The sequence below is a fragment of the Scatophagus argus genome, chromosome 11, assembly GCF_020382885.2.
Source record: "Scatophagus argus isolate fScaArg1 chromosome 11, fScaArg1.pri, whole genome shotgun sequence".
Lineage (NCBI taxonomy): Eukaryota > Metazoa > Chordata > Actinopteri > Scatophagidae > Scatophagus > Scatophagus argus.
In genome coordinates, this window is record NC_058503.1 from 21,046,847 (window position 1) to 21,059,615 (window position 12,769).

The following is a 12,769-nucleotide window of genomic DNA, read 5'->3' on the forward strand; positions in this document are numbered from 1 at the left end:
ATGATTACGGGATTTCAGGAATGTAACTCACATTTGGATGCTTTAATATATATGTACTATATGTATATATATATATATTTATATGTGTGTGTGTGTGTGTGTGTGTGTATGTATTAAATGTTAACTTTGGGCACATCTGGACCTATGAACTAACAGCAGCTCTCCCTTCTGACTTTATGTCAGTATTTATTGCACTGATGCTTTATCTAAAGTCAGGCTTCAGTGATGCTGACTTTCCCTCTAATCCTACCAACAAACCTCCAAGTCAAGAGTCATGATGAGCACACACACACCTAAAGACAAGTGTGCACTACAATAAGAACTTTGTTGTTGGTTTTCATCTACAACACATGCTCTCAATACAGCAATCGCCAAGATTAAAAGCTTTATTTACAACAAAGGCAATGTAAAACATTTGTTTAGTCCTGTAGTTACACCTGTGATGTCACAATAATCCAAGTCCACTGATGAAGTTAACACACTGATTATTTTCTTTCCTGTAAACTTTCCTTTTTAACGAGGTCATCCACACTGTTAAGCTCCTCACACTGCTTTGCCAAGACTCCTTTGTAAACTTCAAAGCGATGGTTCAGATCTTTCTGTGAGTGGATTTTGTATTTGGTCCCTAAAGCCCCGTCAGCGGAGGCGGTCCCGTAGAAGACACGACCTATTCGGGAGTGTACCAGCGCCATGGCACACATAACACAAGGTTCCCGGGTCACATAGAGGTCATACCCAGTGCATATGTACGACTGGGAACATGGCTCTGCATCTGGAACCTTTTGAAAGGCGTCTGAGGTTGGTGAAGTGAAACTGCAAGCGGGGTACCGGTCGAAGGAGTAACATCCTCCGCCCTGGCTCCGAGCCACAAGGTCAATGCAGACCATGACCGCGTGATGAAGGGGGTGGTCACCTCTGCAGTCATGGCCCACTGCGATGATTCTCTCCACTGTGGGGTCGACCATCACGGCTCCCACGGCCTCCATTCCCAACTCGTTCCCTGCTTTGGCAGCAGTCAAAGCAGACATCATGTACATGTGCATCCTGGCTTTCTGAGGCGGGCTGAAGAGCTCTCCTCTCAGGGCGACGGTCACCTGTTTGTCCTCATGAAAGGAGGTGGGCCAGTGTTTACTCGCCAGCTCAAATTGGGGTCGGGTCAAAGGGGGGCGTGCAGGGACCTTAACCACAAAAGGCTCCCCCAGTCCATCACGTCTAACACCATCTGAGGGGAGCAAAGTGTTGATGCTGACCACCTTTATGTCTGGTGCATCGTTGACGAGGCACACAAGGACCTCCAGAGGGTGGGGGCTGCCCTTCTCCTTGACTGCCCGCACCCTCTTGACGTGCTGAAGGCCATTCAGCGGGTAGAGACTGTTCAGCTCCCGGACCAGGCGAGAGGTCTCTTTCTTGTTGACAATTGGTGCAGCAAACGCCTCAATCAGCTCGACGTCTTGTGACTGCTCATCTGACAGTACAGGATAAGCCACCCAGGAGTCGGAGTCACACGCTGACCCTTTCCAGCGTTTGGTCTGTGGCTCCATCGTTGTGGAGTTCTCCTGTGAAGTACGATTTCACAGCAAACACAGTGTCAGGACTTTGTTTTGAGAGACTGGTCTATATAACACAACAGATTAAACTCAAAAAAGATCTCGGCATGATTTTATTTCTTTAACAGACATCAGCTGGAATCTTGTGTCCCAACAGTTTAGATTATTTAGGTCACAACAGTTTGTTTGTTTGTTTTTAATTTTATATCTGTGCCAACTGAAAAACCTCAGTGCCTCAGTAATTATGTCAGTTTCTTATTAATTACCTGAAACATGTCTTTGGCATTTCAGTACTGTAAAATTCGATACAGTCCACCTGTGAAAAGATGAAATCACTTATATCGGCACACAATACTTTTAAAATATCAAACGAAATAACACAGGACCAAGTAGTATCAAAACTTCTCCATCAACACCTGCATTTGAACTTTTTTTTAATCCTCAAATCTAGAAAAAAAAAAGACAATTTGTATGTTTTTACTTACAATCAACATAGCCCTCAGTTTGATTTAATCTGACGTGTGATTGACCCACTTCCACAGCACTTACATACGACGTGGGAAGCTGAACTCACTACTTTACAGATTTGGCAGTTCAATGTGCCATTACAAAGTATGGCTTTACTACACGTCTGTGGTATCTGATAAAAATAAAAGCATAAAACTGGATGAAGTTCTCAGTTGGTATCGCATCCCTTTAAAGGCAGCTGGTATTGTATGTTTTTAGGTGATACCCAGCCCTCTCGCCCACGCCTGTATATCAGTGTGACTCTTCAGTGTAGCCCTTAAATAAATAAATCCATAAAGTAAATAATGCATTGCAAAACAAAGCCAGTGATGGTTTTATATATATTTTATGTGCACTGCTGAACCAAGAGGTTGATGAATCAACACATACTGATCTCAGATCTCAACAGAAAAATGATTACACTTGTTAATCAAACAAAAATACCAAACATTTTCAGCTTCATGTTTTACGTTTTACTTTTTTTATCGAGTACTTGAATATTTCGTGGCTGTTGACCAAAGATTTTTAAGAGATTTAAAGACTCTTCCAGACATATTTGCTACAAAGATCCCATAATAGCTTAAGATAATTAAGAGATGAATCCATAAATTGAACAAATTCTAGTTGCAACTCTTTTTATTGTCCAGAAGAGCTACAACAGCTCCAGAACTGCAGCACAGATCTTCAACAAAGCCTGAAGTGATCCATTATAAACACAAATGAATCAGAATTCATAAAGCAGCCTGGAAGACACTGCCATTGATTTTATGGTTGATGGAGTCCTTAGCAAGCATAGCATATAGTACCATAACAAGCTATCAGGTCAACATGCAGTCCTTTCTTCATTTCCTCCCCAGTACAAGCTTTGCCTTCATAACTTTGGGCACATGCCGTATGGTCAGGGACACTCTGGTGTCTCTGGTCAGTGTCTCTCCTGCCAAGGCCCCGGCAGCAGACAGGTTCAACACCTTCTCCGTCAGGGTATCCTGGGTGCAGGGGCGGATGCCATGAAGGAGCCGCTGGTACATTTCGTCCTGCAGGATGAGAAGGCTGCGGGGCTTCACCAGCAGGGAGAAGAGGAAGCGGTTCTCCTCCGTTTGCGGGGCGTTGTTCTCCAGGCTGCTGATGGGTGTGTAGAAGTCAAGGAGGGTGTGAGAGCCCAGGCTGATGGTGGTGACCGTAGGGTGGTAGAGAGGGCCGTCTTCATGAGGCATAATCCCTTCACCTGGCTTATACTCATTCACCAATACATGATTGGCTGTTTTCCCACCAAATGCACCCAGAGAGGAAATTTTCTCACAGTACGACTGGAGCCAGTCAGGAATCTTTTCTGCCAACATGCCTTTGGGATGTGGCAGCCCTCCCCAGTTCTGAAGCCTTCTGCCTGACAGCTGAGTCCATTTAGTTTTTGGAGATTTATACACCTGCTGTTGAAGGTAGGACTCCTCATCTTCCGATATGAAATCTGGGATATAATACACTGTTGGTGGGGCATCGTTTACGACAAACTGCTTCAATTCCTCGGATATACAAGCTGGATGTTCCATGCCTCCTTTAGAAAAGTCAACATGAAATGCTTGTTAAAACCTAAGTTTTAGAAAAAAATGCTAATGCTGATTAACCTACTCTGTGGTGGCTAAAACAGAGTTAAGTTAAGGTACCACTAGCAACTACTTGAAACCTTACTAAAACGGCTGAAATATGTATTAAAACGCGCGAGTTGGGGACACGCGATCTAATGAGCGGACTAATAGTAAAATGTCATCTACCTGCTAGCAGCAAGACGTGTCAACAGCAACAGTCACGTTAGCGTGTTACAAACGCATTTCCGTGTATGCTAATAGCATTAGCAACTTTTAACTTTCTCTAACCCTTTACATCAACTCTACGCCATCGACAACAGAAATACAGTACAGACAGACAGTCAGATTACGATCCATTGCAAGTTCACTTACAGCATGAAATAATTCCTATTTCTTTTCTTCTTAAAAACCTACTTAAAAAACCCCATTGTGACGGAGAGCACCACTGGTCAAACCACGTACAAACGGACGTAATGGTGCCTTCAAAGTCATGGTACTCATGAAACTTCTCTGCGCAAAACTTATTTTTATTCTCATACAAAATAAACCTGCCTTTGGTTGGAATCATTAACACATGGAAGCTTTAGTGCTTTTTGTGGTTATTTTCATATTAATCACTCAAGACACTGTTGCTTGTTGATACGAAAGGGGGGTGTCGGGTGTTGTGGTATTTCAGTTAGCGCAACGTGAAATATCATATTATTTTTGCTTTTATATAAATGTTAACTTACTGAGAATATTTCAGTAAATGAATCAGCAAGTCTGCCAGCTTTCTCAGCCATATGTCCTACTACTTTTTTCCTGAGTTACTGTGTGCTATTTATTCGACGTACGTGGTATCCCTGAAGGCAGCACAGCCCACTACAGGGAAAAGGCATATTTTCAAATTCTTATGTGGAGCCATGTTAACACACACAGCACAGCGCTGCCTACAGAAAACTGAAGAAAACATAGATTATACGGACGAGGTGGCACAAAAATCAACATTACCTGTTCGAGCTAAAATTTAGATGAAAATCCTTTTCGGTTAAAAAGCCCTGTTAGCCACATCTAGAGCTTCTTTGAGCCACACGACTCCATGCTTTCATCGTGTGCAACGGACTAAAATGTCCGCTAACTGAAAAGCATCCAACTATCGTTCCCATACTATTTTATGAACATTTTTTTTCCATTTACTGGCTTCACAAAAATTAGAAAAAAATTATAAAGCTATTATAAGTTTAACGGGCGTAAGGTTAACTCGATGTCTCATCTTCTTGCTAATTTCTTTTAGGCACTTCTATGGCGACAAACTTGCCGTGCACGGAATTATTTACATGTGACACTGCTACACGGAAGTGCCTGGTACACTTCAGAATACTCAGTACAGAAACACCATTGAGTATTCTTGTTCCTTCTGCTTTGAACTCTATGGATTTCGTGTTTTTTCAGCTCTTAGTCCATCGCTCTGAAACTTGACATGATGCTGTTTTCATATTCGCCGTATTTGTGAGTTCAAATTTCAGTGGCAATTGACGTGAGGTCACCTTTAGTGAGACTATTTTAACTGGCAGCCGACTAACATACGATTCATGACCATGTTTTCTACACAAGTGAAAGTGCTACACAGGCTGCTGCAGTTTAGACACACGTTTTGGTGCGCTCCTTCATTTGGAAAAGCGCTATCGTCCAGACTTGTTTTGGGCATCGAGACGAGCTGTGATGACACTGGAGCTGCTGTTCTGGATGAGACAGGTGAAATCCTGGGAGAATCTCTACATTCACAGAAGGATGTTCACCTCAGGTGGGTGGTAGCGCTCTGTTACATCAGGGTGGTTTCTTTAGGGCTTTTGGTTTGACACGTCTTCATCCCTTTTGAATACTGCAGGACTGGTGGCATCATTCCCACAGTGGCACAACAGCTTCACAGAGAAAACATAGAGCGTGTGGTCCAGGAGGCTTTGGACAGGAGCAACGTGGACCCAAGCCATCTCTCAGCTGTGGCCACCACTGTGAAGCCGGGCTTGGCCCTGAGCTTGGGCATTGGCCTTGAGTTCAGTCAGAGGTTTGTGAGGCAGCACAACAAGCCCTTCATCCCCATCCACCACATGGAAGCCCATGCCCTGACCGTCAGGATGCTCCAGCCTGTTGCCTTCCCCTTCCTGGTCCTGCTCGTCTCTGGTGGCCACTCGCTTCTCTCTGTAGCTCGAGGAGTTGACGACTTTCTGCTCTTGGGTCACTCTCTGGATGAAGCTCCAGGGGATACGCTGGATAAAGTAAGATCTCAGCGCAAAAATTTAGCGATTGTTACTTGATGATCTTACATGATGTTCAATGTGTGATCATAAAAATTTGTGGATTCACAGGTGGCCAGACGTTTGTCCCTCATAAAACACCCACTGTGCGCCACACTGAGTGGAGGACAAGCTATAGAGCTCCTGGCAAAGGAAGGCGACCGGACGAGGTTCCCTTTCAGGACACCTATGGGACAAACACAGGACTGCTGCTTCTCTTTCAGTGGGCTGCGAAATCAAGTTACAATGACGATAATGAAACAGGAGGCAGAGGAAGGTATGAGGACCAGCATACCCAGTGATCACATTCACAGGCCTGTGTTTTTCCCACTATAACAAATCATCGGCTGTGCAACACTTCTAAGAATTAGATTAATTTGGAAAATGTTTTTTAAAAAGAAACATAGATGAACAAAGCAGAGGAAGTAGAGGATGAATACATATTTGACAGACTTTTGTGTATAAAAACTGTAGAAACATGCTTGAAAAGGCACAGTTTGTGATTCCGTGTACTTTTTCTCCTTTTGTTACCCAACCCTGCAATGTTCCAGGATGACAGACTTCTCTGTCCAGCTAAATCAGATTTCTGACTGTTTTCTCTCCCTCTGCAGGTGTAGAACAGGGCACCTTGTTGTCATGCGTGGATGACATCGCGGCGGCGACGCAGCACACCGTAGCGTCTCATCTGGCAAAGCGCACACATCGTGCCATCCTGTTCTGTAAGGCAAACGGCCTGCTGCCTTCAAACAGTCCCACCTTGGTGAGAGGGTCACTTCACTTTGTGCTTCATTCAATTAATGGAAAATATGTTTGTCGCAGCGTGTAGTTATTGGTTGCCCATTGGAGACAGTGTGATTGCAAATGAAAATGTAACCCTCTGTGAGATTTGTTGATCATTTTCTGTTCTACGCCAGGTGGTGTCTGGAGGAGTTGCAAGCAATCAGTATATTCGTAAGGCTTTGGCCATCATCACTGAGCTGACAGGACTACGCCTGCTTTGTCCTCCAGCCAAATTCTGCACTGACAACGGAGTGATGATTGCATGGTGTGTGCAGGCGTTCAGTAAAGCTTTGGCACTGAATCCGATCAGAGGATATGCGCTGCTGTGGAGTCTGGTCCACCTGAAACAGACGTCCGTTTTTTTCTTTTTCAACCAGGAACGGTGTTGAACGGCTGAGAGAAGGGAAAGGGATTCTGCCTCCGAACGTGGACGTCCACTATGAGCCAAAGTAAGTCGTCACTGAACAAAAAGATAAGTCTCAGTGGAGAGTAAATTAAAGGTTTCTATTTAAAATCGACGTTGACTCGCACAAATGTTGTGTTGCAGGGCACCGCTGGGAGTTGACATGACAGCACAGGTGAGGGCAGCAGCCATCAGGTTACCATCAGTCAGGATGAAGATCCTCAACTGACCGACTGTTGGTTTTGTTCTGAAAAAAAAGAGTTTTGTCACTCCTGGATTTTCTCAGATCAGAGTATATACTGTGTATGTTTAACTACATTAAAGCAATATTTATTCATGTGTTTTTACACATCTTGCGTGATTTTTCTTTTAAATGTCCTTCCAAAAAACTACCTGAAAATTAAAGGTCCATGAAGCCTTTTTTGATTCACTACTACTGATTTTGTTAAATAATAAAGGCATAATTTTTGTGATTTCATAAAATGAGTTAAGCTTATTGAAATTGGTTGACCAAACGATATGTTTGTGATCAGAAATTCTAACTGATAATCAATGTAAAAACGTGTTTTTACTGTTTTATGCTTAAAAATCATTAATTATCAGTGTTTACCTCATGATCAGTTCATTGTGGCAAATGTCAGATTTATGAGAAATAATACACAATATTTGAGCATCTTGAGGATTTAATCAATTTGAGGGTCATGCAGAGGATGGAAGTTGATGATATTGAGAAGACTTCAGTAAATAGTACACCTCAGATGCTTCCTGTTTGGAGGCACATAAATGTTTACGTTATTGGCTGAGCACTGCCCTCTAGTGGTTAGTTTTTGTATGCACACACTTCAACACTGCCGTCACAAAACCACCGAGTTCATTTGGGAAACCACTGACACAAGAACACGTGTCATGTGGAAGAGTTAGCTATCAGTGATCAATCATTTCAGGTCAGAAAGATTACACCCTTAGGCAAATGCAGTCAGAAAAATACACAAAAAAATATCATCTGTCTTGTCGCATTGATTTATAAAAGCTCAGAAATCCATTGTTTCAACCAAGCAGAAAAACCTGAATGACTTGACACTATGATTTGTTTGTCCTGATTCAAAATGGTCCTGCTGCATGTGATGATAATCATGATGTTGACCATCTAAAGATGACAACAAAACTTGTAAACATGTCCGACAAACAACCACGTGCATTTTATCAACTGCATTAAAACTTCTCCATCACATCTCGCTTCTCTTCGGTTCGTTTGTACTGGATTGTGCCATCGCAGGTGTGATGCTGCACGTCAGAGGGCAGGAAATTCTCAGCGAGCTCATTTTTATCCTGTCTGGATTAAACCAAGTTTCAAAGCCGTCTGGCAATATTCACCAAAAGACAGAACTGAGATGAAACCTTTCAAATGCTAAAATTTAGTGGTATTTTGTACAGAGTTTCAAGTTTCCAAGTACTGAATGCAGTTATTTACTGTCTGCATTTTAAAGGAAAAATACACCATGAAACTGTTCAACTGGCTGATTCCTAAACACTTTCTGTTCCGTTCAGCGTCTGATGTTTTCATACCATTCTCATGGATGACACGGTGTCTCCCTCTCATATTTCCTTTTCATGGCAACAAAGGCTTCGCTCTTTATTCACATCAACGAGCTAATGCTGAAAAAATAAAAATAAATCACACGACCACATGATATCATCACAATCAACCACAGAGGAGGCAAAAGATGCAATCCTAAACTTCCACAGGAGCTTCGACAGGCCAGAGCGCAAGCAGAGACTTTCAAATCACTGAAGTCGAGGTGATGAGCCAAGTTCACAAAATACAAAAACAGTGTAAGAGCGTCTGACGGTGGATTTGTTTCCCTTTTCTCCCTAAATGATCAGAGCACATAAACAACAACGACAACAAAAAAAGATCCACTGTTTCCAACACTAAAGCTCATCGTGTTCAAAAATATTATACTCCTTCGTACTGATCTGTCCGTCTTTGTCGCGGTCATTCTTGTAGAAAATATCGCCCATGATCTTCTCGTAGAATTCCTCGTCACGTGGCTTCCCTCCTTTCTCATACTCCAGTTTCAAGTATTCCTTCACCTGAAATCAAAGGGACACTTGAGAATCGATAACAGACACATTTTGTGCCTTTTACGACGCTCCTCTTACACAACGAGCTGCCGCTGTGCTCTGGAAACTTCACATCTCATCAGCGATCAATAAAACTGTACACGGTATTGATAGCAGGTCATTCACTTCTCTCCATGTTCTTATTTCAATGACAATCCAGATAAGGTCCTGACTATAAGCCTGCTGGTAAACAAATAAAACTCTTTACATTTGGATATTTCAGTGTTAATAACTTCAGTTCTGTTTGTTTGGTATGAACGTATTCCGGGGTCATTTTCCGTCCCTAAATCCGGGTTCTCCTGGGGGTTTGCAGTATTGACTTTGTCCCTTATTTTGCTTTGGCACGAGGACATGCAGTTAAAAGCTAACAGCTAACCTGTACAATCAGTGAATGTTTATAATGTGAGATACAAAGCCCTTCCTTCAGATGTTTTTCCATGTCAGCTATTTGTGTGATGGTTACCAGCTTGTAGATTATAGTCACCTCGTCCTTCGTGAGACTTCTGTCTTTATTGAGGTCCATCTTTCCGAAGGCTTCCAAGCTGCGCGGCCCCCTGGACACAGAAAACACCTCCACCTCAAAGATCACCGTGGCATTGGGCGGCACCGGGTCTGTTTAATCAGGGGGAAATAACAGCACATCAAGATCTGAAAAAAAACCACAAGTAATCATAACGACACAACGCCAAGTGTGAAGTTTGTCTGACGAAGGATGAGGAAGGAAAACTGTTGATTTGGTGGGTGATTCTGCTGCATTTTTATTGTGGCGGACTCACCAAAACGGCCTTTAACTTCACAAATGAATGCATCATAGGATAAGACAGCACTCATTTAGCTTCAAGAGCAAACGTCTACACGATGCAAAGGCCTGTAAGAGGTATTAAAATAATAATGCAAAAAAAAAGGAAAGAAAGAAAACTGGTGTGACATGCATTTGAAGGGACAATGGAAGGGAATGAGAACATAACGAAACCGTTTCCTCTACAGCCAAGGTGCACCGCCTTCATCAGTTCATACGTCACTATCAGAGCGCAGTCATGACCATGAAGACGTTTACAGGAAACAGCAGTTAAAGTTAAAGGACTAATCCAGGCTGTTAGCTGCTCCAGTGCATGCAAGAGAGCGAAATGAAGTCGAGACCTTTAAACCTTTGTGCATGCTCACAGCTCATGCCATGTGTAGGGATGAGTAGCAAACACTGCCAGGGATGTGATGCCCTAAAGTGCTGCAAGAGAAGACAAGACAGCATGAAGGCAGCTCTTCCACCACATAAACAATATCACACACACACACACACACACTTCAGTTTAAAAGACTGTGTCAGCAGGATGTACTGGTCTTAACTCATTACACACACAACAGATGAGTTACCGCTTTTCTGCTCATTTTGGTGTATTTCCTGTGGTCCTGCAGCCTTTGATGCACATTGGTTTCACCAAGATGACCCATGAGAGACAAATGAAACTTATCTCAGCTCGGGCTTGGAGGCTACAAACTTCTAACGGAGAGCTTGTGTTACAAACTGTGGCTGTGATGTTTGCCTCACAGAGAGTCTCTGATGAGAGGACGCCAACGAGCTGCACAGATCCAGTGTTTTCAGAGCCAGGACCAAAGCTGGACTAAAGCACCAGTGTGGCATATGAACCCCGTGCTGAAAAGTCTCAGCTTTTGGCATCTCCTTACCTTTGCCTTTCTCTCCAAAGGCCAGAGCAGGTGGAACAGTTATTTTTCTTTTCTCTCCGGGACACATGTCTTTCATCCCAATGTCGAGGCCCTTGATGATCTGTCCAACACCCAGCACGAACCACTGAGGGTGCCCGGCTTTGTCAGATCGACTACAGCAGGAACAGTAGGAGAACAAACAACAGCCTGTCAATCAATCAACCGTCCCCTCACAGCGTGCAGGCCTGCTTTAACTGTGCACTGTTTGGATCAGCTGTGCGTATTAAACGTCTCCAGCACACCTGGATTACAACTGACAGTCAGACATGTGATCTCATGCACATCAGGTAACAACATCTTCCAAACTAATTCATATTTATTTGACTATTTTTTTCACACGTAATAAGCGTATTTAGAGGTTTAATTTATATTTAAAAAATCATGGCTGTATTTTCTCATCTTATACTTGCTTCTTTTAAAAAAGAAATTTAAGTATAAGACTCGCCTCCACACCCAATTAATTTTCTTATCCCAAAATGTAGTGTCCATACCGACTTAATATTACATTTTACTGATTTTACGTCACACTTAAAGAAGACTGTGGCATGCAGCATGTAACGTGAAACCTCACTCACTTCACGGACCTCACATATAAAATACATTAATAAGATGCCTGCAAGCGTGCATGGAGACTCCCAAAGCGTCTAATCGTCTTGTAAAGATGATATCAGGCGACTGCTGCTGAGCTCATGTATATTTTCCCCAAACCTGCAGTAGAACTGAGAGCCATCTTTGGCGAGGAACCCATCGTAGTGGACGTTCATCAGATCTCCCTTCTTGCTCTTCGGTGAGCACAACTCGGGCTTGAACAAAACTTCAGTCTTCACCTCGCCGTCCAGCTCATCTGCTGCCGCCCGAACAGACGACGAACCGAGCTGTGAGGACACGAAGAGGCACAGACTGCAGATCGCTAACCTCCACATCCCGCCGCCGTGCACTCGTGGCAACTTGTGAACGCACCGGAGGGGTACGTGGAGGGCTGCTGCAAACTTTACGGGACTCTACAGCCCTGAGCTCAGACTGTCAGGGATTGCTGCTTCCTGGAGCGTACAAATCCCACCTCCAGCTTCCAGTCGGGCAAACTCTGCCTGTCAGACTAAACTAAGGGATAAAAATATCTCCTCACTATAATTTTATTACCAGTCAGTGGTGTTATTTTATTGTTATATTGTGACGGATAAAGAGCTTATAAACAGGTAGTAATACACAGACCCGTTATATTGTGATGAGTACGTAGTAATAAATAAATACAGTGAGACGTACACAGTCTGCAGGCAACATCAAACAGATTCTGTCCTCGAAAAGGTCCACTATACATGTCCAAAGCCTGAAGACCCATCTTACTCTGATACTGCGACTTTTCTCCTCTGGAAGGCGCTACAGAGCTCTGCAAGCACCGGATCCTCCTCAGTCAAACTATGTCAATAACCCTCTAAAACCAAGACATTCACTCACTTCCGCTATAAACCATATTTTTACTGATGAAAAGTGTGCTGTTTACAACATGCACATATCATCATGCACTGACAACATACGTCCTATACAGTGTGTACATGCATGCATTGTGTCTCCATTTAATCCATTTACTTTCTTTGCACTCTTTGTATTGTTTCAATCTTACATAAATACTTCACTTGTGTAAAGAGCTTTTTTATGATTATTTATGTTGTCATCGACGAGGTCATTGTCAAGTACGCAGGTGGAGATAAATTAAGTAGAATATATATGTACAGTACCACCAACAGCCGAAAAATGCACAGTAGCTGACTAATGAAAATAATAATAATAATAATTTAGAGAACCGGCACAGGATCTCATATCCCAGTGAGC

The 12,769-nt window shown here is 43.0% G+C and overlaps 4 protein-coding genes across 12 annotated transcripts; 1 reads left to right on the forward strand and 3 right to left on the reverse strand.

Moving 5' to 3' along the window:
- Positions 1-370: 370 nt before the first annotated feature.
- On the reverse strand, positions 371-4,762 carry adat3 (adenosine deaminase tRNA specific 3). Of its 5 annotated transcripts, none has more exons than XM_046404023.1 (3): positions 4,628-4,762; positions 1,814-1,863; positions 371-1,556 (listed from the first exon to the last, which is right to left on the reverse strand). In XM_046404023.1, exons 2-3 carry the CDS (start codon positions 1,820-1,822, stop codon positions 486-488), a joined length of 1,080 nt encoding a protein of 359 aa, XP_046259979.1. In that variant the 5' UTR covers positions 1,823-1,863; positions 4,628-4,762; the 3' UTR covers positions 371-485. The 5 variants fall into 5 exon arrangements, with proteins under 5 accessions (XP_046259979.1, XP_046259981.1, XP_046259983.1 ...); XM_046404025.1 differs by lacking the exon at positions 4,628-4,762 and adding an exon at positions 4,010-4,096; XM_046404027.1 differs by lacking the exon at positions 4,628-4,762 and adding an exon at positions 3,824-3,917.
- alkbh6 (alkB homolog 6) lies at positions 1,472-4,752 on the reverse strand. Of its 4 annotated transcripts, XR_006844689.1 has the most exons (4): positions 4,628-4,752; positions 2,861-3,606; positions 1,814-1,863; positions 1,472-1,556 (listed from the first exon to the last, which is right to left on the reverse strand). XR_006844689.1 is itself a non-coding variant. In XM_046404029.1 (2 exons), exon 2 carries the CDS (start codon positions 3,599-3,601, stop codon positions 2,897-2,899), a length of 705 nt encoding a protein of 234 aa, XP_046259985.1. In that variant the 5' UTR covers positions 3,602-3,606; positions 4,628-4,752; the 3' UTR covers positions 2,382-2,896. The 4 variants fall into 4 exon arrangements, 3 of the variants coding, with proteins under 3 accessions (XP_046259985.1, XP_046259986.1, XP_046259987.1); XM_046404029.1 differs by lacking the exons at positions 1,472-1,556; positions 1,814-1,863 and having other exon boundaries at positions 2,382-3,606; XM_046404030.1 differs by lacking the exons at positions 1,472-1,556; positions 1,814-1,863; positions 4,628-4,752 and adding an exon at positions 4,010-4,100 and having other exon boundaries at positions 2,382-3,606.
- On the forward strand, positions 3,359-7,442 carry osgepl1 (O-sialoglycoprotein endopeptidase-like 1). Of its 2 annotated transcripts, XM_046404022.1 has the most exons (8): positions 3,359-3,490; positions 5,231-5,420; positions 5,505-5,892; positions 5,983-6,187; positions 6,522-6,670; positions 6,825-6,955; positions 7,068-7,139; positions 7,238-7,442. In XM_046404022.1, the coding sequence occupies exons 3-8, from the start codon at positions 5,725-5,727 to the stop codon at positions 7,320-7,322; spliced, it is 810 nt and encodes a 269-aa protein (XP_046259978.1). In that variant the 5' UTR covers positions 3,359-3,490; positions 5,231-5,420; positions 5,505-5,724; the 3' UTR covers positions 7,323-7,442. The 2 variants fall into 2 exon arrangements, with proteins under 2 accessions (XP_046259978.1, XP_046259977.1); XM_046404021.1 differs by lacking the exon at positions 3,359-3,490 and having other exon boundaries at positions 4,969-5,420.
- Positions 7,443-8,692: 1,250 nt separating this feature from the next.
- On the reverse strand, positions 8,693-12,170 carry fkbp7 (FKBP prolyl isomerase 7). The gene is made up of 4 exons (XM_046404032.1): positions 11,648-12,170; positions 10,901-11,052; positions 9,702-9,829; positions 8,693-9,187 (listed from the first exon to the last, which is right to left on the reverse strand). Exons 1-4 carry the CDS (start codon positions 11,860-11,862, stop codon positions 9,026-9,028), a joined length of 657 nt encoding a protein of 218 aa, XP_046259988.1. The 5' UTR covers positions 11,863-12,170; the 3' UTR covers positions 8,693-9,025.
- Between the last annotated feature and the right edge of the window lie 599 nt (positions 12,171-12,769).

What these genes read in the sequence shown, in the direction of transcription:
- fkbp7 (XM_046404032.1), bottom strand. Translation starts at nt 11,862, where the DNA reads ATGTGGAGGTTAGCGATCTGCAGTCTGTGCCTCTTCGTGTCCTCACAG. An exon ending in GGCTCTCAGTTCTACTGCAG is followed by an intron (nt 11,053 to 11,647) that starts GTTTGGGGAAAA and finishes TTCCTGCTGTAG; the next exon opens with TCGATCTGACAAAGCCGGGC. An exon ending in CTTTGGAGAGAAAGGCAAAG is followed by an intron (nt 9,830 to 10,900) that starts GTAAGGAGATGC and finishes CTGATTAAACAG; the next exon opens with ACCCGGTGCCGCCCAATGCC.
- alkbh6 (XM_046404029.1), bottom strand. Translation starts at nt 3,601, where the DNA reads ATGGAACATCCAGCTTGTATATCCGAGGAATTGAAGCAGTTTGTCGTA.
- osgepl1 (XM_046404021.1), top strand. Translation starts at nt 5,209, where the DNA reads ATGACCATGTTTTCTACACAAGTGAAAGTGCTACACAGGCTGCTGCAG. An exon ending in CAGAAGGATGTTCACCTCAG is followed by an intron (nt 5,421 to 5,504) that starts GTGGGTGGTAGC and finishes TGAATACTGCAG; the next exon opens with GACTGGTGGCATCATTCCCA. An exon ending in CAGGGGATACGCTGGATAAA is followed by an intron (nt 5,893 to 5,982) that starts GTAAGATCTCAG and finishes GTGGATTCACAG; the next exon opens with GTGGCCAGACGTTTGTCCCT.